This window comes from Cricetulus griseus, assembly GCF_003668045.3.
Source record: "Cricetulus griseus strain 17A/GY chromosome 1 unlocalized genomic scaffold, alternate assembly CriGri-PICRH-1.0 chr1_1, whole genome shotgun sequence".
NCBI classification, from domain to species: domain Eukaryota; kingdom Metazoa; phylum Chordata; class Mammalia; order Rodentia; family Cricetidae; genus Cricetulus; species Cricetulus griseus.
The window spans coordinates 195,774,741-195,800,826 of NW_023276807.1; the positions used below are offsets into that span (position 1 = coordinate 195,774,741).

At 40.8% G+C, this 26,086-nt stretch overlaps 1 protein-coding gene across 1 annotated transcript in view; it reads left to right on the plus strand.

Moving 5' to 3' along the window:
• The window catches only part of Nlrp2 (NLR family pyrin domain containing 2), a 59,794-nt gene that overhangs the window by 31,616 nt on the left and 2,092 nt on the right, over positions 1-26,086 (plus strand). The window contains exons 3-11 of the mRNA XM_035453077.1: positions 2,850-3,508; positions 3,560-3,575; positions 3,651-4,563; positions 6,751-6,921; positions 9,243-9,407; positions 12,501-12,671; positions 17,488-17,658; positions 20,313-20,483; positions 25,370-25,540. Of these exons, the coding sequence (XP_035308968.1) occupies positions 2,850-3,508; positions 3,560-3,575; positions 3,651-4,563; positions 6,751-6,921; positions 9,243-9,407; positions 12,501-12,671; positions 17,488-17,658; positions 20,313-20,483; positions 25,370-25,540 (2,608 nt within the window). The remainder of the gene's footprint in view (positions 1-2,849; positions 3,509-3,559; positions 3,576-3,650; positions 4,564-6,750; positions 6,922-9,242; positions 9,408-12,500; positions 12,672-17,487; positions 17,659-20,312; positions 20,484-25,369; positions 25,541-26,086) is intronic.

Here is a 26,086-nt window from a genome sequence, read left to right on the forward strand (position 1 = left end):
TCCCCAGGTGAACACTTTGTCCTCTTTGTAGGGGAAAAGGCACCTTTATGATTTAAACCCTAATTTGAGGCAAACAAAGGGCTGGGGACTTTGTTTTCCTTACCCCTCTTACATTCTCCTGTTCTCCGTTGTTAGCACAAATTAATTCTACTACTGAAAAGATGGCTTGCAGCATCAAATCCTGGTGTCTTAGAGCACCTACATGCACAAGTTTTTATGTAGACATGTTTTCATTCCCTTTCGATAGGTGCCTGAGAGATGGGGCACGTTACAGACTGGTAGCACTCTATTGCTTCCTCCTTAAAGTTTGTGTGTAGTAATGATGAGCTAACAATGAATACCATAGAGATCTATTTCCTGAGTGCTCACTACTTGTTCTGGTCCAGTAGGGAAAACAGACAAGTTTTTGTAATAAATTGAATTGAGTGTTTAGATATTGACTAGTATATATTAACTATATAATAATGATTTTAATGACATTTTCATGCATCTATAATGTGTTTTTATTATATTCCCTTCTTATTACCCTCTCTTGTCACCATTCCACTCCTGATAACTTTTCTTTACGTGTGTGAGCATGCGTGTGTGCGTGTGCACGTGCGCGAGCATGCGTGTGCGTGCGTGTGTGATGATATTTAGTGAAGATTATTCAATATATGCTTACTCTTGGCACTTGAACCACTTACAAATTGCTTTAGTAGCAACTACTCACTGTAAAAAGTTTTCTCTGACCAAAACTAACATTGCTAAACTAGGCATTAACATTAGATGTTTAGGAAACCACTGACAAGCACATTGCGTCAATTTGACCAAATAATACGAATGGCTTCCTCATGAGGGTCTATGTCCTCCCAACCCACAGGCCTTTGACCAGGGTTACAACACAAGATTTAAATTTCTTCCTGTGAAGAATCAATCAGAAAGCAGAAATGGAGATGTGGCTTAGTTTTTAAGACCACTTGCTGCCCTTCCAGAGGTCCTGAGTTCAGTTCTCATCACCTACATCTTATTGGCTCACACCATCTGTAACTCCAGCTCCATGGGAGCTGATACTTCTGGCCTATGTGGGCATCTGGACATAACCACATTCAGACACACACACACACACACACACACACACACACACACACACACACACACACATACATAATTTAAAATAATTATAAAATATTTTAAAATCCCAACCAGAAAGCATTGATCTTTTGCCTCTCGAACAGGCATGCTATTATTGCACCAGTGACACTGCCTTGGCAAAGCATTATTGAGGTGGTCAGGACACAGCTGAGTAAGACCACTGATGGTGATTCTCCCCTAGCACTTACATCATAGAACTCTCCAACACTAGGAAAGTAAGCTCCAAGCAGGGAGTGAGTTTCCAGGTGTTTGTCAGTTAGATTTCTATCTTGCCACAAATGTGTTGTGTCTTGTGTCTTGTGTCTAGCTCTGGTTAGCATCCAAGAGTAGCGGCAATAAATTTGTGCTAATTCAGAAGGATCTGAAGCCTCATGGCCAATACCTTACAAGTAAGAAACACACTTATAACACTAAAATTCATTCAATCATATGCATTGAAGTTTTCTATAGTATTTTAAAAATAATATCTGTGTAGCCCAAGTTGGCTTAGAATTTGCTATCAGCTGAGGTTCATCTTGTCCTTCTGCCTCAGCCTCCCCAGTGATGAAATTATGACCATGAAACAACCCAGGTTGCATTGAGTTTGAATATAGAAAATATTTCTTACAACAACTCCCCATATTATCTGACTTGACAAGAGAGAGATGTGTACTCTTGTTATTTGCAATTACAGAAATACTGGGGGAAGACATCACAAACCTGAGAAAAGCTAAGAAGGTTTTGGAAGGAGAAAAGTTAGGTGTGATGAAAATAGAAAAGAAATTGCCTCAGGAACAAAGAAGATGAACAAGAGGGAGACTAAGAGTATAGAGGAATGTTTTGTGTACTTATGTGAATAAATACATGTATGAAAATTTGAGGTATGGTATGTACATGAGCATGCACACACCCATGCATGCCCATAGAGAAGCCAGAAATTGGTATTAGGCATATTCCTCTAGCATTCTCTACCTTAACTTTTGAGATAGGGTCTCCCATTGGCTCTGGAGCTCTGACTGGCCAGACTGTCTGACCATCAAGCCCCAGGGGACATGGTTGTCCACCAATCCCACCTTGATAGCACTAAGGTGACAGGTACATAACACTAGGCTTGGTTTTTGCATGAGTGTTAGAGACTGAACTCAGGTTCTCATGCTCGTGTGGCAGATACTTTACCAAGTGAACCATCTCCCCAGCCCCTTTAAAACCCTTTAAAATGAGAATTTTAAAGGGTAAAAAAGGAACTGAACCATTCCAAATAAAGAGATCATTTTCCCATCAAAGCAATTTCCTCTGTTTATTTCCTCAGACTAAAATAAATAGGGGCTGGAGAGATGGATCAGCAGTAAGAAATGCATACTGTTCTTGCAAATGATCTGAGTTTGGGTTCCAGCACCCATATCATGCCATTCTCAACCACCTGTAACTTTAGCTCCAGGGAATCCAATGCCCTCTTTTGGCATGTATGTGCACTCCACGTGTGTATCCATGTCCCCCCCACACTCATATACACATAATTAAAGTTTTTTTCATTATTTGAAATTGGACTCTTTTTTAAAAGTACATTTGCATAAGAAAACAAGAGTTATGAATCCTATCTTGCTGATTTAAACCTGGATTGAAGTTGGTCTTTAGAGCTGTGTTCCTCATTCTCCTTTCTACTTGATACAAGATAATTTTTCACAATAACCAACTATGTTCTATCTATCCCTCACTCCCTATCACTGATGGTAAAGAGCACAAGCATAAGAAGGAATGGAACAAAGTATTCAGAAATAAATGGAAGTTTAACTTCTGGCCTAAATGCAAGGAAAACTTATACGTGGAGACTGAGAGCTACAGAACACTCGTGACATTGTGTAATCCGAAGGCGACAATGCCATTTGCTCATGCAATAGTGCTGCATGGCCCTCCAGGCTCTGGCAAAACCACAGTGGCAAACAGGCTAATGCTGCAATGGTCAGAGAGCAAGCAGGCCCAGATGTTCCCATGTGCCTTCTCCATCAGCTGCAGGGAAGTTAATGTTACTAATTCTTGCACTTTTGCACAGCTCCTTTCCCTGAAAAATGACCACTGGAGGGATTATGTGAAGTCCCTAGATCTGGCAGAAAATTTCTTGTTTGTGGTGGATGGTTTTGATGAGCTGAGAGTCCCAGCAGGAGCTCTGCTCCAAGACATCTGCAGTGACTGGGACACAGAGAAGCCTGCAGCTGTCCTGCTGAGCAGTTTGCTCAAGAGGAAAATGGCACCACATGCCACACTTCTGGTGACCACACAGACACAGGCTTTACGGCAAATCTACCTCATGATAGATCAGCCCTTCCTTATAGAAAACCAGGGCTTCTCAGAACAGGATATACAGGAATACTTTAAAAGATTCTTTAAAGATGAAGAGGTTCGTAATGAGGATGACGGCAGTGAGGACGACAGCAGTGAGGAGGAAGAGGGCGAGGAGGAGGACAGTGACGAGGAGCAGGATAGTGATGATGATGATGACAGTGATGAGGACAATGATGATGAGGAGGCCAGTGTCAAGGAGGATGAGGAAAAGGCACTTAGAGCTCTCAATGCATTGAGGTGCAATGCTGCTCTCTTCCACATGGCCTCAATTCCTGCTGCATGTATGATATTCTGCCTCTGTCTGGAGAAAGTGATGGAAAAGGGAGAAGACCTTGCTCTGACATGCCAGTCGCATACCTCTATGTTCCTGAACTTCCTCTGCAGGATGTTCTCACCAGAAACCTATGAACGCCATCTCAAAAAGGAATTCCAAATCTCATTCAAGAAAACATGTTTCCTGGCTGCTGATAGTCTGTTGGAACAGCTGCCCACATTCTCTAAAGAAGATATCTTGAAATTACAGCCAGACATGAAAGGACTGCACCCTTTTGTATGCAGGTACATTATCAATAATGACAGTTACAATAATAGCTGCTCCTTCATCTACATCAGAATCCAGCAGCTTCTGGCTGCCATAGTATTTGTTCAGGAACTCGAGAAGAGTGTCTCTAAATATAGTATGCAGAATATGCTTTCTAAGGAAGCAAGATTGAAAAACCCCAACCTGTCGGGAGTGCTACTGTTTGTGTTTGGCCTCTTGAATGAAACTCGAATTCAAGAGTTGGCAACCATTTTTGGTTGTCAAATATCAATTTCGGTCAAGAGGAAATTCCTGGAGTGTGAGTCAGGGAAAAATAAACCCTTTCTATTACTGATGGATGTACAAGATATTTTATCCTGTCTCTATGAATCTCAGGAGGAGGGGCTTGTGAAAGAAGCCATGGCCCTCCTTGAGGAAATATCCTTGCATTTGAAAACAAACATGGACCTCATGCATGCTTCATTTTGCCTCAAGAATTCTCAAAATCTGCGGACAATGTCCCTGCAAGTGGATAAGGGCATCTTCCCAGAGAATGATGCTGTATTGGAGTCTACAGCTTGGCATCAAGGGTAAGAATGCTGTTTTCCTTCCTGGCTTCTTAACAGTGCTTGTGTCCTCCATCTCATCCCATGTGTTTGCAATAAGGGGTTGAAGTCTCTCATTCTCCTGTAGCTCAGGGTAGGACATTTTATACCTTCTGGACTTCCTAGTTAATAATAAAAGTGAAAATGATGGCAGGATTAAGGATGCCAGCCTAAAATTTAAACATCTTGAGACCTATGGCTGCTTCTCTTTTGGTAAGCAACTCTTTTATTACTTTCCTTATACCATATTTTTACACAATATTACTTGATTCTCCTGCCTCTATGCCCACCATCTCACTGCCCACCACCTATGTTTAAACACTTTCATTTATGGGTATCCCCACATCCACTTTTATATCACATGAAGTTTTATTAAATTTATGTATGTGTATGGAGAAGTCAGAGGGTAACTTGTTCTCAGAGGAAAGCAGGTCTCTACTTGAACTATGTGTATCCTAATAATTGGGTTCAGCAGGCTTGGCATCAAGTTGCTTTTTCAAGTGAATTATCCTGCCTGTTCTTATATTACTCTCTCATCCTCTCCTTTAAAACCCTTTTTGTTTACCCACTCCTGGGTCATTTTCTAATTTTCTTAAGTATGAAATACCATTAGCCATCATGGAAATGGAAATGAAAGGTATATTGAGGGCCTGAAGAGAAGTTAAGAACACTTAACTGGTCTTCAAGAGGAGCCGAGTTCAATCCCCAGCACCTTCATGGTGCTTATAATGGTCTATAATTCCAGTTCTAGGATGATCTGGTGTCCTCTTCTGGCCTCCATGAGTGCTAGGCATGTACATGGTACATAGACACACATGTAGGAAAAACACTCACACACATGAATCATAAATCTTTAAGTCCATAATTCTGCCTTAACCTGCCCTCACCTTGTACGTTTCTCAGTCTCAAGTACTATTTCAATACTCAAGTTGTCTTTTTTAATTGCTATATATGATAAAACATTCAGTATTTTCCCTTCTGGTTCAATTTACTTCACTTTACATAATGTCTTCTAGTTCCCTGTGCTACGGAAAATGACTATATTGCATTGTTCTGTAAAGAAAAATTGAACCATAGTAATTTCAGGAAATGGATGGAATTGGAAATTACTAAGCCAAGAAGTCAGATTCAGACAAATACTGTGTTCTCTCTAAAGAACTAATTCTAGATTTTAATTATTGTATTTTGTATTTTTGTATATGTGTATATAACTTTACACACACACACACACACACACACACACACACACACTGAAAGTTAAGTTATGAAAGTACAAAAGACTGTACTGATTGATTTTCATGAAGTGAACACAAACTGCAGGCACCTGGGAGAAGAAAACATAAATTGAGGTATTGTCTCCATCAGGCTGGCTTGTAAGCAAGCCTGTGGTACACTTTATTTTGGTTCATATTGATGTGGGGGAGGTCCCAACTCACTGTGAGTTGTTTCATTCCTGAGCTGGTAGTCCTAGGTGATATTAGAAATCAGGTTGAGCAAGACAGTTAGAAGTATTCCTCCAGGGTCTGTTTCTGCCTTTAGCTTGTCATGTACTGTGATCAGGAAGAAAAAAGCAAAATCAACCCTTGACTCTACCTGTTGCTTTTGGTCATGGTGTTTAATCACAGCAGCAGAGAAGCAAAACAGACCAGGTGTCATGGGATGGAAAGATATCTTACCAAAAGAAATTTAGGTCATAAAACATATGTTTCATGAAGACATAAGGGAACTGTGTAGAAGTAAAGGGGACCAGAAAGAAGCAGGCAGGAGAGTAGAGTAGAACCAGTAAGGACAAAGTATAGGAAAAATGTTGTAACAACCGTCCTTTGGATGCTGAGAGGAAAGATGAATGTCAAGTACTTTTGTAGAAAACTGTGGGCATGGTTCAGTCCTTAAGCTCAATCCTTAAATCACTTAGAGTGAGGCAAGTAGGAAGACCTGAGTTTAGACTGCAGAACCCACACAAAAACACAAGGGAATGCATGACTGGAATCTCAGCCATAGCAAAGTGGACACAGGTGGATCCCTGGAAGCTTATGTCCCGATTGCCTGCTCTACTAGTTGAAATGCCAAACCCATGAAAAATTCTCCCTCAAGCAAAAGATGCCTGAGGATTTAGGGGGCATGTGAGCACACTTGAATACACATAGAAATGAAAATTACCTCTTTTTGTAGGTCTCAGAATGACCAATGCCTGCTAACTTTCTGGACAGACTTTTGTGACATGTTTAATTCAAATGAGAAACTTGTTTTTCTGGACATCAGCGAGAGCTTCTTCAGCAGCTCCTCATTGCAGATTCTTTGTGACAAACTGTCCTCTTCTGCCTGCCATCTCCAGAAAGTAATGTAAGTAGGATCTGATCTCCAGAGAAGATACCCCTAGCATAGAATCAAAGTGCTCACACTTTAGTACTAGAAGAAATTCTCAAACTCGTATCCCAGACTCCAACCAGGTACCTAAGATACAGAATTTAGGTGGTCATGCCCTCAATTTTGCCTAGAGAAGAATCCTGAAGTATCTTCAATATAATGCAGGATATAGTTTTTGATGTCTGCAAACAACCATAAGAAAAGTAATCAAGATCCCTAGGCAGTTTGAGTCCTACTGTGGCAACCATTAGTCTCTAAGAAGAACCGAGTCCCAAACTCTTTTGGCACTTGAGCTATCTATGTTGGAGGAGGAAGGTTGATTTGTGCATTGTAGAATGGTGAGCAGTGTCCCAGACCTCCACATGTCAGATACCAACAGCACTTCCTTCCTCCAGTCATGAGATACCTCAGTATCTGCAGCTATCATCTAGTGCCCCAGGGGCTGCAACATCGTGGCAGGCTGGTGTAGAGAGATAGAGAGCAATGTGCCTATGGCATGAACTTGGAAAGACAACTGGGTAAGGTGTGTGTGTCCATTTTTAATGACATATATGTAAATGAATGAAATTGGACTGAAAGGTGTCAGGTTAAAATATAGGCAGGGGAAAGGTACATCTGTAACTTAAATGCATGAGTGCAGAATGTGGAAAACTTTTCAGTCTTCCTTGATGTTCATTTGTGGATTCTGTGTCTAGAAGGCTTAAATCTAGAAAGATGTGAGTCATAAGGGTTTCAGGGAAATTTCCTTAATTTTACATTATGAGACTTTTCTCTGCATATATGTATATTCATCATGTGATTGCCTAGTGTCAATTGGAGATCAGAAGAGAACATGGGATCCTCTGAAACTAGAGTGACAGACAGTACTGAGCCATCATGTGGGTACTGGGAAATAAACCTGGATCTTCTGCAACAGTAACAAGTGCTCTTAACAATTGAGCCATCTCTCTGACACATATTTTTCTTTCTTGATGTATAAGAATAAGAGCCCTCATCCAATAAGGATGGCACTGGACATGCAATCTGATTCTAATTACAGTAGAGCACCTCACAGTTTTCCAACAGACAGTGTTTGTGTAAAGGGGCCCACTGGTAACACCCCAAAGAAAATGGATGTTGCCGCTTTCTTTCCCCTAATCCAAAAAAAAGAGATGGCTTTTGTGTGGAAAATGGCTTGTGACTTACTCTCCTTTTATAGATGTTAGAAATCAGTAAAGAAACCAGGACTTCAGATAGTTTCTGAATAGAAATGTTGGTCAATGAAACAAAGCTTTAGTTGAGATGAGTAAGATCTGGAAATAGCATATGCTGTAATGTCACTCTAGTAGCTATATCATGATATAGTCCATCTTTGCTGAGAAGAGTGTTGGTGAATTGGAGAAGATGGTTTAGAGACAAGGTCTTACTATGTAGCCCTGACTTTCCCACAACTTCTCTGTAGACCAAGTTGGTTTCAGACTTCTGACAATCCACTTGCTTCCTGTGTGTTGGTATTATAGACCTATGCCACCACACATGGCAGGAGAGCATGGGTCTTCCATGTTTTCTCACACAAAACAGAAAATGGCTTATTTTACACAATATGACCTTGAGTTACATCCACTTTTGTAACACTATCTCCAGGGGATCTGATGCCCCCTTCTGGACTCTGAGGGAAGCTGCACTCACATGCATATACCTACACACATACATAAACAGACACACACATAATTAAAAATGTCTTTTAAAAATAAATCCTGTAGAGAGAATATCATATGGTTGCAATAAAAAGGAGCATCTTGCCCAAAATCAGCATGTTTCTAGATCATTTCTGAGGTGTAGGATTTTAGCTGTAACGTTGAAAAATGGTAGATGCATGAGATGATGGATATGATAATTGGCATGATTGGATCAATCATCTCACAAAGTATGCATGTACCAAAACAATTCTGTATGGCTTAAATGATTTTTTGTTGTTGTTGTTAAAAATGCCTTGAAGAAGAATGGGGTGTTTTAATGTATGGGGAAGGTAAAATGTAAACATACTGCATTCCTTTGTTTCTATATATCTATAGTAGAGGTATAGAAAGTCAAAATCCCATCTCTTTAGGAATGTTTATTACTTTATTATTTTATGGAAAGGCATGTGATGTATATATTTGTGTGAATGGAGGCAAGAGGATAATTTTCCAGAATTGGTTCTTTCCTTTGACTATGTTGGTATCAAACTGAGGTTGATAGTTTTGGTGGCAAGTGCCTTTATTTACTGAGCTGTCTCATCAGCACTCAAGATCTCCTATCTGTATTCTTTTCCTCAGCCTCAAAAATATCTCCCCAGCTGATGCCTACAAGAAATTGTGCCTCACTTTTTATGGTTATGAAACCCTCTCGCATCTGACCCTGAAAGGTGACAACCTGAGCACCATGCTTCCCTCACTGAGTATGGTTGTGAAACATCCATCATGCAAGCTGAAGTTTCTCAGGTACATCTCCTCATCCCTAAAAGTCTGACTATGGAAAAGTATCTCAGGTCTTGTTAAATAGCAAATCTAAATTAGAAGGAAAGATTGCTTATTCTTCAAAAAAATACTACCACTCAGGGCACATGGACCAGAAGATGAACAAAGAATTCAGTCTTCATCTTCCCTGGCCTCTGAACAACCTAAACAACTGTGTGTGTGTGTGTGTGTGTGTGTATGTGTGTGTGTGTGTGTGTGTGTGTGTATACATGTATGTGTATATGTATATATGCCTGTATATATGTGTGTATGTGTTTATATGTATATATATATATGATCATATCATATATATATGTATATATAATATGTGTGTGTGTGTGTGTGTGTGTGTGTGTGTGTGTGTGTGTGTGTGTGTATGAGACAACCCTGTGACCAAGAAACTCCTAGAATTGGAGTAATAACCCTATCAGGTAATGTGCCTGTGGTTGTGGTTATATTCTTCTTGGGTCATGATTCAGAACTTAAGCTTGAAGACCCCATCTTCCTTCCCAGCATGAAAGACTTTTCCAGAGTATCAGATAAGTCCTTCCCTGGCATCACCCTTGATTGAGATGGTCTCTCTTAGTGATACCACCACCCCATCCTATTATCCATGATTTGTTTTTGGAGAAGAAAGGGTTTTATCTCAGCTTAAAATTTACAGTCCATCATCATTAGAAGTAAGGGCAGGAACTCAGGCAAGAATCAGGAAACAGGAACTGAAGTAGAGGCCATGGATGAGTGCTTCTTACTGACTCTCTATCTATGGCTTGCTCAGCTTGCTTTCTTATACAACTCGGGCAAGCCTGTTCAGGCATAGCACTATCCATAGTCAGCTGGACCGTCCCACTAGAGGCTAGTCTGATGTAGGAATTATAACATATATATATATATATATATATATATATATATATATATTATAATGCTAATTAGACCAATTTTAAATTGCAAACAAGCTTCTTTTACATGTCAATCCCAGTTCCCTCCTTCCCCTCCTCCCGTACCCCAACCCCAATCTCCTCCCCAAGGAGGGTGATGCCTTCCATGGGGGAATCTTCAAAGTCTGTCATATCATTTGGAGCAGGGCCTAGACCTATCCATGACTAGGTCATCTTATGTCAATAGAGGGGCTACCATACATCCCATAATGACTTGGAGATGAGGTAAAAACAAGTCATGAGACAATTTGTAACTGCTGTCAATACCATCCATGCATCCATGGCAAATTATTTTCTGAGAAGATTATCAGGGAGGGAAAGTGTATTGTAGAATGATAAATAAGTGACTCAGAGACAGATACTGGGGTATAGGCTTCAAAATTGGAGATCAGAAAAGCAAAGCAGACAGCCACTAGCTCTTACTTCTACCTCAGCTCAGACCAAAGGGGCAATCCTCAGACTGCTTCCAACTTCACTGCTTCTCAGAATCACTCAGACTGCTATACTTTCCAAAATGTGGCTAGAGACTATACACATTCCTATCCTCAATGTGGCTGGAGAATGAATGCCAGCTCTGAGTCCTTGCTCCTGTCTTAAATGTATTCCTAATGCTGGGATTAAAGGCATGTGATCTCAGGTTCAAAGGCACGAGATCTATTACTCTTCATTCTGGTGTAGGCCATGGTGGCCTTGAACTAACAGAGATCCGTGTACCTCTTAATCCTGAGTCCTGGAACCACTGCCTGATCTCTATAGCTTGAGGCTGACTTTGCTTTCTGAATCCTCAGGCAAGTTTTAATAAATCATAAATAATATATCACCACAGTGTATGAATTGAAAATTTAGGACTCAATTTTCATTTTGAGTGGATAAGCTAATGCCTAAAATGAAAGGAAATTCCATTTTAAGTTCAATGTATGTAATTTTTGGAAGTAATCTGCAGTGCATATAATATACCAATGCCTTGATTTAATTTAGTTACATAGTTATGGTGTAGGCTCAGGGAGGTGCTTCATTATCTTTAGTACATTTTGACTGTGTGACAGATATCACAGTTTATACATTCAAAGTGAAGATACACCTTTTATTGCCAATGTAAAAAAATGGAGATAATAAAACTGTCACATGCCTATAATCATGGGATTGGGGAAGCTGAGGCAGGAGGACTGCAAGTTTGAGATTACATAGTGAGACCCAGTCTCACAAATAATTGAGGTTGGTTTGGTGGTACATACATTTGATCCAAGGACTTGGGAGGCAGAGGCAGGTGGATCTTCTGAATTTGAATGTAACCTGGTATACATAATGAGTTTGGGGCCAGTCAGGGCTATACAGACCATGTCTCAAATCTTTACCTACATATTCATAAATTCATTACAATACAATTAGCACTTCACTACTGCACATGGATGTGTGGCCATCCACTGAGGCATAGGCAACATACCAGTGGCTACCAAAGAAAAAGTACTTTTCCCTCCCGTAGGTGCCACCTACTGTCAATATCTCTTCAGCTAAGGGTGGGGCTAAAAGAACATAAATTTGGGAAGGAAATTTGTTGAGTTGGCAGGGGTGGGGATTAGTAGAAGAGGATGTGAATAAGATACATGTGGGTGTATGTGAAATATTAAAATAAAAATTTGAGACAGACTTTCACTGTGTAGTTATGGATGCCAAGAACTATGTAGACTAGACTGGCCTGGAACCCACAGAGATCTGTCTGCCTCTGCCTCCTGAGTGCTGTGAGAGGAAATTTAAACTTGGTTGAACCTAGGCAAGTAAACAATATTTTCATACTCAACTAAGAGAGGGAGACCACAAAACATCCCAAGAATATAAACATTCTGCCCTTGGACAGCTAGGAAGTAAAACATTCATTACTATAAAGGGAAAGAAAACTCAAAAGTTTATCCATGGGAAGCTCAACCAAGGAGAACAAGCTTGATCAGAAACAATCTGACAACTTCAAGTATCCCCAGTCAGTTTGTTAGATTTTTTTACAAGCCTGATTTGATGTTCTGCTGTCTCTTGCAATTAATTCTTTTACCCTGGCTCACTATGCACTCACTCAAACCTGGAAGAACAGCTCTTGTACATCATTCTATGGACCATTCAGAACATACTTTTCTCATTTCTCTCACAGTCTGAGTTCTTGTTCTACCACCATTCATAAATGGAATGAGTTCTTCTCAGCCCTGAAAGTCAGTCAATCCCTGACATGTCTGGACCTCACAGACAATGAACTCTTGAACAAGGGTATCTGGCTGCTGTGTAAGACTTGGAAGCAACCAAACAGCATACTGCAGAGGGTGTCGTGAGTATCTCTTCTCTTGCTGTGGAGCATCTCTTTGGAGTCAGAGCTGTAGAAAGGAGAGACATGGATGACACTATACTTACCACACAACAATCCATTTGAGTCTACCTGTGGATGCAGATAACTGCTTCTGATTTTTTTTGGGGGGGGCGGGGAGGAAAAAGTTTATTTCATCTTATACCTTAAAGTAACAGTCCACTGAAGGAAATCAGAGCAGGAACTCAAGGCAAGAACCTGGAGGCAGGAATGGAAACAGAGACTGTGAAAGAATGCTGTTTACTGACTTGCTCAGATTTTTTTTCAACTTTTTTTTTATTTCAATTAGAAACAGGATTGCTCCACAGGACAATCCCAGCTCCCCTCTCACACCCGTCCTCCCCTACCACACCCCCCCAACTAAAACCCTACCTATCACATATCCTTTCTGCTCCCCCTGGATGGTGAGGCCTTCCATAGGGTGTCACCAGAGTCTATAGTATCCTCTGGGATAGGGCCTAGGCCCACCCTGTGCACCCCAGCTCAGGGAGCAGTACCCTAAATGGAATGGGCTCCCAAAGTCCACACCTATGCCAGGGACAAGTACTGAACCTCCACATGAGGTCCCATAGATTTCTGAGGTCTCCTCACAGAAACCCTGGTTCCTGGGATCCGGATCAGTCCCATGATGGTATCTCAGCCATCAGCCTGGGGAGCAAGAGTTCCCCGATGTTCAGGTCAGCTTTTCCTGTGGGCCACACCAGCCTGGTCCAGACCCCTGTGCTCCCCACTCGTCCTTTTCTGCACCTGGGTTCCAGTTCAGCTCAGTGATTAGCTGTGGGTGTCTGCCCCTACCTCCACCAGCCACAGGACGAAGGCTATAGGATGGCACATGAGTCAGTCATCAATCTCACCATCAGGGAAGGGGGCCCAAGGCGGCCTCTCCTCTGCTGCCCAGATTGCCAGCTGGTGCCATCCCTGTAGATCTCGAGACATTGCCCCAGTGCCTGATTTCTCTGTAAACCAAAAATGTCTCCCTCTATTATATCTCCATTCTTGTTATCATTTATTCTTCCCCTGACTCAACCTTTCTGCTCCCTCATGTCCTCTGCATCCCTCCTCTTTCCCCTTCTCATTCTTCCAGCTCCCTCCCTCCCTCCCCCCTCTCCCCATGCTCCCAATTTGCTCAGGAGACCTCAACCCTTCCACTTTTCCAGGGGACCATGTATGTCTCTCTTAGGGTCCTTCTTATTTATTAGCTTCTTTGGCAGTGTGGATTGTAGGCTGGTAATCCCTTACTCTATGTTCAAAATCCACATATGAGTGAGTACATACCATATTTGTCTTTTTGTGATTGGGTTACCTTGCTCAGAATGGTTTCTTCTAGTTCCATCCATTTTCCTGCAAATTTCAAGATTCCATTGTTTTTTTCTTGCTAAGTAGTACTCCATTGTGTAAATGTAACACATTTTCTCTATCCATTCTTCAGTTGAGGGGCATCTAGGTTGCTTCCAGTTTCCGACTATTATAAATAGTGCTGCTATGAACATCATTGAACAGATGTCCTTGTTGTATGAATGTGCTTCTTTGGGGTATATTCTTGAGAGTGGAATTGCTGGATCTTGTGGTAGACTGATTCCAATTTTCTTGAGGAGTCGCCATACTGATTTCCAAAGTGGCTATACAAGTTAGCACTCCCACCAGCAGTGGAGAAGTGTTCCCCTTTTCCACATCCTCTCCAGCATGAATTGTCATTGGTGTTTTTGATTTTGGCCATTCTGACAGGAGTAAGATGGTATCTCAGAGTTGTTTTGATTTGCATTTCCCTGATGGCTAATGATGTTGAACACTTTCTTTTGTGTCTTTCAGCCATTTTAGATTCCTCTATTGAGAATTGTCTATTTAGTTCTGTACCCCACTTTTTAACTGGATTGTTTGGTGTTTTGGAGACTAGCTTCTTGAGTTCTTTGTATATTTTGGAGATCAGCCCTCTGTCAGATGGTTTGGTGAATATCTTTTCTCAGTCTGTGGGCTGCCGCTTTGTCTTGCTGACTGAGTCCTTTGCCTTACAGAAGCTTCTCAGTTTTAGGAGGACCCATTTATCAATTGTTGACCCAGTGTCTGTGCTACTGCTGTAATGTTCAGGAAGTGGTCTCCTGTACCAATTAGTTCAAGGGTATTTCCCACTTTGTTTTTAATAGGTTCAGTGTAGCTGGATTTATGTTGATCTTTGATCCATTTTGACTTAAGTGTTGTGCAAGGAGATAGGCTTGGGTCTAACTGCAGACTTCTACATGTCTGCAACCAGTTATGCCAGCACCATTTTTTGAAGATGTTCTCTTTGTTCTATCATACAAATTTGGATTGTTTATCATCAGGTGTTCATAGGTGTGTGGGTTAATATCAGGGCTTTCAATTCTATTCCATTGGTCTACCTGTCTATTTTTGTGCCAATACCAAGCTGTTTTCAGGAGTATAGCTCTGTAATAGAGCTTGAAGTCAAGGATGGTGATGCCTTCAGAAGTTCCTTTATTGCACAGGGTTGTTTTGGCTATCCTGAGTCTTTTGTTTCTCCATATAAAGTTGAGAATTGTTCTTTCAAGGTCTGTGAAGAATTGTGTTGGGATTTTGATGGGGATAGCATTGAATCTGTAGATTGCTTTTGGCAAGATTGCCATTTTTACTATGTTGATCCTACCTATCCAGGAGCATGGGAGATCTTTCCATTTTCTGGTATCTTCTTTAATTTCTTTCTTTAGAGACTCAAAATTCTTATGGTACAGGACTTTCATATTTTTGGTTAGTGTTACCCCAAAGTATTTTATGTTTTTGGCAATTGTAAAGGGTGATGTTTCTCTGATTTCTTTCTCCACCAATGTGTCATTGGTATATAGTAAGGCTACAGATTTTTTTTGGTTAATCTTGTATCCTGCCACTTTGCTGAAGGTGTTTATCAGCTGTAGGAGTTCCCTGGTAGAGTTTTTTGGGTCACTTATGTAGACTATCATATCTGCAAGTAGTGAGAGTTTGACTTCTTCCTTTCTGATTTGTATTCCCTTGATCTCATTTTGTTGTCCTATTGCTCTAGCTACAACTTCAAGGACTATATTGAAGAGGAATGGAGAGAGTGGACATCCTTGGACTTGTCCCCAATTTTAGAGGAATTGAATTGAGTTTCTCTCCATTTAATTTGATGTTGGCTGTCGGCTTGCTGTATATTGTTTTATTATGTTGAGGTATGTTCTTGTTATCCCTGATTTCTCCAAGATCTTTATCATGAAGTGGTGTTGGATTTTGTCGAAGGCTTTTCCAGCATCTAGTGAGATGATCATGTGGCTTTTTTCCCCTCAATCTGTTTATATGGTGGATTACATTTATGGATTTTCATATTTTGAACCATCCTTGCATCCCTGGGATGAAGCCTACTTGATCATGGTGGATGATATCTCTGATGTGTTCTTAGATTCAATTTGCCAGTATTTTATTGAGAATTTTTGCATCAATGTTCATGAGGGATATTGGTCTGTAGTTCTCTTTCTTAGTTGTGTCTTTGCGTGGCTTAGGTATCAAGGTTATTGTAGCCTCGTAAAAATAGTTTGGCAATGTCCCTTCTGCTTCGATTGTGGGAATACTTTGAGGAGAATTGGTATTAGTTGTTCCTTGAATTTCTGGTAGAATTCTGCAGTGAATCCATCTGGCCCCAGGGTTTTTTTGGTTGGGAGACTTTTGATGACTGTTTCTATTTCCTTAGAGGTTATAGGTCTGTTTAAGTTGCTTATCTGTTCTTGATTCAATTTTCGTAAGTGATATCTGTTCAGAAAATTGTCCATTTCCTTTAAATTTTCAAATTTTGTGTAGTATAGGTTTTCAAAGTATGACCTGAGGATTCTCTGGATTTTTTCAGTGTCTGTTGTTATGTTCCCCTTTCCATTTCTGATTTTGTTAATGTGCATGTTCTCTCTCTCTGCCTTTTGGTGCTTCTGATGTTTTGACTCTGCATCACACATTTTTCTCTTCTCATTCTTCATATTGGGAATTTTATACATGCAATTTGATAAATTCATTCCCCATTTTCTTTCCTCTGAATTCCCTCCATCCTCTGTCACCATTCCCCTCCAACTTCACATGCTCTTTGTTTAACCCCATGGAGTTTATTTACTGTGATGTGAAGTGTGGCTATCTATTGGAGCATGAGTTACCTCTCAGGAAGCAATCCCTGAAGAAAATTTGACTCTTCCTCCCCACAGAATCCATCAACTGCCAGTAGCTTCTCAGCTGTGGGATGGTACTATGAGCCCCTCCCTCATCAGTGCTGGGGTTTTGGCTGGCTTGGCCTTTTGAAGTTCTTATGATAGCTTTCCTCACTATAAATCCCTCATGTGATCGTGACTGTGTGATGGAATCAAGAAAAACTTGAGGATTTTACTTTCTCGAGAGAAATGGAAATCCCCTCTTCTGTTTTACTAGCAGTAGGATTTTTTGTTTGGGGTTTCTTGTCTTAGGTGGGATATATTTTTACAGTTTCATTCATGTGTATCATGCATATCAACACTCTTATTCCCAGTCTTTCCTCTTAACAAGTCTCTCTCATTTATATCTATTTGTTTTGTTTTGTGATCCACCAGAGCCATCTGTGACACTGTGGGTTTGGAGCCACATGTTGGAGCTTGGTGGGCTCAGCAAAAGAGACACAAATAAGGATAGTAATTCTGCTTTTCCCAATATCTATCCATATTACAGTTAAGAGGTAAAGGGTGGAGCACTGTGAGCCTCTCACCTTCCTAGACTGATTGTTGGTAGAGCTAGTCCTGTGTGGTCTAGCTGTGTGATTCATCCACAGGTTGGAGAACTGTCACCTCACAGAAGCCTGTTGCAAGGGCCTCGCTTCCGTTTTGATGGTCAGCCAGACTCTGACACACCTCAACCTGGCTAAGAACACTCTTGGAGATAATGGAGTAAAGATCCTGTGTGAAAGCTTAAGCCACCCTGAGTGTAAACTGCAGACCTTGGTGTAAGTCTTCTATGCCAGTAGGCACTGGAGGTGTATATGTGTGTGAGCACATGTGTGTGCATGTGAACTCAGGTAGGATACATATGAAACTAATTCATGATTATTCTAAGTACTACAAATATACCTATGATCCAGGCTAAGAATGATAGAAGAAATGGCATTAACTGTGTAGTATCCTAATGCTAACAAATTATATATATATATATATATATATATATATATATATATAGAGAGAGAGAGAGAGAGAGAGAGAAAGCACTGACTTCAGTATTCCCACCATTATAGAATATGAATATGTGATGTTAATATTCTATAGTGAATTGAGATGGCACTCTGGTTTCCAGAACTGACTTCCATTCTGTCTTTGTTTGAGACAGTGTCTTATTTATCTCAGGCTGGCCTTGAATTTATATCAGATGATAACTTTGGACTTTTGATCCTCCACCTACCAAGTACCTCGATTGAAAGGATGTGCCACCATGCCTGGATTTTTCTTTATTCTTTTGTTTTCTGTAAACTATGACCCACTAAGCCCAATTAGTACTGCTGACATGCATTTGAGTGTGGGATTATCCATGTGAGGCATGGACAACCATTTCTAATGTGCTCCAGAACTCTTTGTTTTGATTGGTTGTGTTCTTCAGTGATCTCTGACTGTTCCAATTAGAAGAGTCATAGAATTAATTTCCAAAGTCTAGTGGGAATGTACTGGCCACTCTTCAGAGATTGTATTGCCATTGATGACACTACTATTCTGTGTAACAGAGAGATCACTATTGTACGGGAATCAAGATTCACTGTACTCAGTACAGGTTAAGTGAGTTTATTCAGGAAGAATGCACTTATACAAGAGGCAGGTCACCGCCACAGGTTCCAGATCCAGGAATCCTCCCAGGCTGTTCCCTGTGACCCGACTGGAAGCAAGAGAATGCTCTGGGGACCCCAGATCTAGTCCTCCCTCCATCAAGTCCTCACCTGTGACCGTGCCCAAGTGGGCGTGGTCAGTGCTATAGGTGTGGGTGGGGTGAATATCTCACTACAGATAACTGGCAACATTAAAACACTGGCTCTGTTGGAAGTGGCCAGTACAGTTTGCTCTCATTTGCTTCCTATGACTGTGATAAATACCATGTTAGAAAGCAACTTGCGGAGGAAAGGGTTTATTTCATGTTACACCTTGTAGTGCATCATGAAGGGAAGTCAAGGCAGAACCAGGATGCTGGAGCTGATGCAGAGGCCATGGAAGAGTGCTGCTTATTGGCTTGCTCACTTTGCTTTCTTACACAACCCAGGACTACATGCCCAAGAGTGGCATGACTTAGAAAGTGCGTCAGGCCCTTCCACATGAAACATTAATCAAGAAAATGTCCTACAGACTTGCCTACAGGCCAATCTTAGGAAGGCCCTTTCTTCTTCCCAGATGACTCTAGTTTCCATCAAGTTGACCAAAGAATAAAATAAATAATGCAGTTTATGTACAAGGTCCTGGGTTCCATCCTCAACATTAAAAAAGGAAGGAAGGAAGGAGTGAAGAAGGAAGGGAAGCTGTCAGCAAACTTTGTTATAGTTTTAAACATTGTTATACCTTTAAAGCAGATAGGGCCTGATATAATCACTTGGTGGTTTACATATGATAAAATATTGAGTTCACGGTTAGAGACAGATGGAAGGAAAGAACTCACCAGCAATACACTATGATCCAAAGTCTTGAAGAACCTACCCACTAACTAACCCTATCTTAAATTTACAATCTAATTATGTTATAAGGCATGACGACACATGACAGAGGAGGATCACAGCCTAGGCTAAAGAGTGAGACCCTGTCTGAAAAAAATAACCATTACAGAAAGGTCACCACCCCCAAGATAAACAAACACAGCCATGAAATAACTTGAATTATCAGCATTGATTAAGCACCTGCTGAGTAGAGGCACGCTGCTAGGAACTTACACTGATCTGTGCCCATCCATAAAGTACTACAAATTTCATGGTTTCTTTGTTGAGGGGTGAGAGCTGCTTTTACCTATGACCATAAATATTCAAAAGGTAGCTGGAAAATATGAATCCATTAAATGAAGAGGTGTTATAGATTCTCTTCTGAAGACTTTGAACTGGGTGGTGGTGGCACACAGCTTTAATCCCAATACTTGGGAGGCAGAGGCAAGCGGATCTATGTTGAGTTGGAGACTAGTCTGGTCTACAAGAGCTAGTTCGAGAACAGCCTCCAAAGCCACAGAGAAACCCTGTCTCAAAAAAAAGACTTTGCCACAGATAGTTGCCTTGTTTGACAGTAGCAGACATGAACTTCCCTCTCATACCAATTAACTTTATTTTATTATTTTTTAGAATTTCATATATGTATATGATGTATTTTAATCATATTCACTCTCCACCAACTTCTCTATAGCAGGGGTGGGGGGAGATAGGAAAGTGGGACAGAAAAGATGGTCAAGACAGTAAATGACACTTAGGATTATTTTAATGGAAACCCACTCTATGATTTTATGCTAATGTCCTACTTTATTCCAACATCTCTAAGCATGACTAAAACCCATGGCTTGAGCAAGAAGACTGTGGTTTGAGTGCATCATCCAAGCATGGACTAATGGGTTCACTTGTTCCTGATTTTTGTCCCTGTGCATGTGCTTTTCCAGACTGTGGTCCTGTGACATCACCAGTGATGGCTGCTGCCATCTCTCAAAGATGCTGAGACAAGCATCGAGTCTGGAGCACTTGGATCTGGGGCTGAATTACATCAGAAGTGTGGGTGCGAGGTTTCTGTGTGAGGCTCTGAAGGAACCACAGAGTAACTTGAAAAGTCTGTGGTGAGTTAATGCCTTGTTGAACTGTAACCTGTACCTCAAATGTGTTGTCAAGTGCAGCAGATGCCTTCAGGAGCAATACAGAGGGCTTAAGTGGAGTCAGTTGAATATTGCATCACATTTTTTAGTATGGACATCTATGGTTGATGAATAGAGGTCAATAAGACAACATGAGGGGTTGATTCTCTCCTCCCACCATGTGGGATCTGAAGTTTGAAACTAGAACATCTGGCTTGGCAGGAAGTGCCCTTACTCACAGATCTATCTCTCCAGCCCCAGATGAGTATTTTTTAAAATCACCTGGCAATGAGGTAGAAAAATGATAGCTCAGCAGTTAAGATAACTTGCTGTTCTTGCAGTGAACTCAAGTTTTGTTCCCAAGCCCACATCTGATGGCTCCAAACCATCTTTAACTCCAGCTCCAGGGAATCTGCTGCCTTCTTATGGCTCTAAAATAGTGTTGTGGTAACCAAATTATTTCTTCAGTGTCCTTGTTTCACAAGAGACATCAAATCATCATGTTGTATACCTTGCATATAAAATTCATCAAATAGTTTGAAACAGGTTTTACTATATAGTCCAGGCTGCCCTCAAACTTGCAATTTTCTAGTCCCAGTTTTCCAAGAGTTAGGTTTACAGGTGTGCACCATGCCTAGCTTGTCAGTTAGTTATTTTAAAAGAAAATCTGTTATCTGGTGTCTGCAACACAAATTAATATAGTGTATGTGCCATGTTCAATTTCTACTTTGTAATATGCTTTTGGCATTTGAAATCCCAGTACCCAGGCAATAACACAGAAGAATCAAAAAAATTTTGGAGTGCAGTCTAGGCACCAGTATTTTTTTTTAACAGACAAGACACAGAGTGGTGGCGAATGACTAAAATTCCATCACTCAGGCAGGTTAGGCAAGAGGACTAATGGCTCACTGCCAGACCTGGCTACATAGCAAGACTCTGTCTCAACAATAAAACAAAAATATACTTAAAGTGTAAGACAGAACATTTCAATAGATGTCTACATAAGGCTTGAACTCAATATCTCCTGCTTCAGCCTCACAAGGATCGGGATGATACCATGCCTAGCTGATTCCAAATCTTGGCTTTCATCAGTATTATTGCAGTCAGGCATCAGTACTTTTAATTTATCTTCTAATTTTAATGTTTTGCTAGTATGTATTAATTATGCATTATAATGGAGTCATTGTGAAATTCCCATGCATATATATAATGTATTTTGTCACCCTCCCTCTGATCCCTTTCTTCTCAACCAGACCTTCCGTTTTTATGTGGTGTGTGTATGTGTGTGTATAAGTTTGTATGTGTGTTTATGTGTATGTGCATGTGTGTGTTGTCTCAGTGAGTTTAACAAGGGTTGGCCATAATGTAAATTGGGAGTTACTTACATTAGCATGGGCAACTTACTAGTGGCTGTATCACTGAAGAAAATGTATCTCCCTTTCCCAGAAACAAAGAAATGCCTATAGATTCCCCAGAGATAGGGGAGGCATAGTACATACATCTAAGCCTCCATCGTGATTGCAATTTATGCTGATGAGAACCCTGCATGATCATCCTCAGAATTACAGGGAGGGAACCAATAGCCACTGTAATTTGCAGTACAAACCTGCTGGCAGAAGAGTGGTGGTATGAGTGGTGACAGCTATCTGGAGGATGGGAATGTAGCTTAGTGGTTAGTGCTTGCCTAGCATATGTGTGGCCCTGGATTCCACACAATACCATGCTGGCATACCAGTAGGGGAGAACACTTTACCCATTTGTTGTTTTGAGAATACTGTTGGGGAGATGGGGACAAACTTCTAGTCATGAAACATAAGGAACTGATGACAGACCAAAGTAAGGCCAGATTGGTGAACCAATGAGTTTATTTGGGGTTACTTACAGGAATATAGGTGAAGGGTTATTACAGAAGTAGAAATGACCCAAAAAATGTGACAACATCTAAGCCCATCTCAGCATGGGAAGTAGTCCAAGAGATGTGGACATCTGAAGCACACTGCAAACTTGTAGTTGGCACAAGTTGGAGAATGTGTCTTCCAGGATCTCAGCTGGTTTAAGGGTGTCTCTAGCAGTCCTTGCTGCTTATATATGCATAGTGAGGGAGATGCATAGCATATCTGTCAGTTCCAGGGGCTTCATAAAGCTATTGAGCTTTATTTCTGAGATTAAGGAACTTGAGGATAAAATCCTTCACTACCATCCCCATTTAGAGCATCCTGCTTCACCTCTTTGCTAACATCCTGGGTTAATGAATTTCCCTATAAGACAGAATGTTTTATCTTGGAGGAAATCACTACACAACACCAGTCAGCCCTATCTCCTTTGTGTATCATGTTACTCATACATTCTAGGATGACATGTGTCTGCTATAATCATGGCTACCATGATAAAGGAAAAAATAACTATCATTTTTATTCAAACACCTGCCAAGCCATGAGCTCAGTGCTTGCTAATGGAGCCCATTCAACAGAACAGACTCAACTTAACACATGGCCTAAGCTGTTATCCTACATATGTAACACTGTGTGCATTCCTATGTATATACTACACATCAACTGATCATTTCTGCTGCCCCTCATCTCTTGTCTCCTGCACAACTGACAACTCCAGATGGAAGAATGCTCTTTCTTGTTCTGAACATACCATTTTCATTCTTAACTGTAGTTAATTGAGGTTTTTGTCCAAAATGGAATTTATCTTTCTCCCCTACCTAAAATCTTTAGTATAAACTATCCCTAGTATTTCCTCACTGTGTGTGTTATCCTCTCTCCATTTTTCTTTTAAAGTCCAGTCTATTCTGAAACTTTGGTACCCACTTCTAGTTATCTAGAATTCAAACATAGCAATATCTAGGTGCTTGTGTTTATTTCACAAGGAAGTATTTGAACCTTTGTTTCCTCTGTGGGTTTTAAGTTTTTACTAATCTATTTTGTGGGGAAAGGAGCTAGACTATGTTATTACACAAGTGTGAAGGTCAGAGGACAACTAATGGGAGCTGGTTCTCTCCTTCTACCATTTGGTTTCCATGGATCCAATGCAGATCATCTATCTGGCTTGGCCTATATCTACCAATCCATCTTCCTCCATACATGATCAACTCCCTACCCCCATATCCCAAGCTGGCTTCAAATTCACTATGTAGCAGAAGATGACATTTATCTTGTGATACTCCCAAGTGCTGGGACCACTGGTATATACCACCATGCCAAGCCTAATGTGTTGATGGTGATCAAACTTGAAGCTTTGTTCATTCTACCAACTGAGCTACGACTCGAGTCCCATAGAAGAACTTTTATGATTACTTTTACATCACTCACATCATCCCTCTGCTCAAAACCTTCAGTGGCTTCTATCCCAGTCCAGCAAAATCTGGCTGTGGCCTGAGCATCTTCTGTAGGCTAGCCTCTGCCTCTGCCCTCATCTTCTACAGCCTTCTCTGGGTCACTGACATCAGCTGCCTTGATGCTCTTGTTTTGCTTCATGTATATCATGTGCATGTACTTTGCTGTGCTCTGCTTTGTTACCTTGACCTGACCTGACTTCTCTGTTTGCTTCATGGGTTTTCACTGTGTAGCACAGGCTTCGATCAATCTCTCCAACCTATTGTCTTGGCCTCATAAATGGTGTGATCATTCAAAAGGAAAACATGTTCATCTTGATACTGCTTACAACACCAGTAAGCCAGCATCAGGCACTTTCCCTGTCTGGAGATCTCCTACTCCTGACTGTTACAGTTCCTTCTCTTCTCTCTCTTACATCACCCTTGATCTGGCACCCCCAGATACTCCCTTTTCTTTCATAATCTTTCCTTGTAAATGTGAAAATACCATACTACATAGTACATTATTTTGTTGCCCCGAAGGCAGAAGTTGCTGTTGCTCACCATTGAGTCCTTACAACCATGTGCCTGTCAAACAGGACGATGACCATAGCATTGGTTGGATTAATGAGCTACTTCTTAAATACATAACATTTTTATTCTATGAAATTCTCATATGTGTATACCATGTATTCTGACCATATCCATCCCTTTGCTACCCTGAAGTCTTTCCTGAGAACACCTAACCAGTCTCCTTCTCAAACTCATGTTCTTGTATTGTTATAATTATTGGTATTGTCATTACTATTTATTATTAAATTATCCCCTTTAGTCCAGTTAATATTGATCACATCCACATGGGTGTGGAGATATCAGCAATCTGCCATGTGACTCTCCCTCCATCAACTGAGTGGAGCCTCTGGAGCCCTTCCCTCATCTATGCTAAAATTTTGACTGGCTTGATATTTACAGGTCTTGTGCAGGTAACTACAGTTGCAGTGAGTTCATGTGTACAAAGGTCAAGCCATGTCCAAGTGGCGTCATTTCACATTGATCCTCTCCATGCTTCCACTCTTAGTCTATCCACCTCTTGCAAGATGGTTCCTAAGCCTTGAATGGAGAGAAGTTGGTGCTGATGGCCCTCTATAGCTGAGCACTTCATCACTTATTCTTAGTACTGTGACTTAGTACTGTTACAACTTTCTTTATTAACCATACTTGCTATAAAAAGAAGCTTTTCTGACTAAACCTGAGCACAGCACAGATCTGTAGTTATAAACATAAATAATTCTTTAAAAGTTTGACAACAAGACTGTTTAGTGAAGTAACAGCAGATTCCCCACTAGGGAACTTTCAACCATGTTTACAGTATTAGAAATACCTCCTCTGTATCAGCCTCAAATCTAATACAGTAAGTTTTGGTAACCCCCATAATTGTCATGCCACTATTGTACCAGCAAGCACAACTTGCCTGGCAGGTGATTATTGAAGTAAACAGGGTCCAGTGCTGAGTAAGACAATAATGAGGTAAGTTTTGTGTTTTGTCTGCAAGGCTGTATGGATGCTCCATGACTCCAGTCAACTGCAAGGACTTCTCTAAGATTCTCAGAAACAACAAGAGCCTAAACACTCTAGACCTGGCTCAGAACTCCTTGGGAACTGATGCAGTAAAGACATTCTGTGAAGACTTGAAACTTCGCATTTGCCCCCTTCAAACACTCAGGTGTGATCCTATTACTTTATATAGTATTTTCTACATGTAGTTTTAGTGGATGTGAGACACCCAATGTTAATGAATGGTGTACTGGTGACATCAGTCACTTTTGGTCACTAAATAATTTTGTTTCATTTTTTCAATATAGGATTGCTCTGTATAACCACAGATATCCTGGCACTCACTTTGTAGACCAGGCTAGTGTCAAACTCAGAAAACTGCCTGCCTCTGCCTCCTGAGTGCTGGGATTAAAGGCATGGGTCACCACATGCAGTGGTCACCAAATCTTAACACCCTTCTCCTTAACCTTTCTGTTGCACTGATGGGTAAACTGTAGAATGAAGTCAACACTACATGGGAGACCAAGAAGCCATAATTGTTAGACATTTGTCTTATTAGTGAAAACAATCTGCAAGTCTCACATGGTCTCTAGAAAAGTGGGAGCCTGGCTCAGCCCTGATTTCTGGATCTTGAGAGGCTGAGATCAGATTGTCACAATTGTGCTTACGTTGCCACAATTGGGTTTCCAGCATTCCTAGACCACAGTGTGAGGTG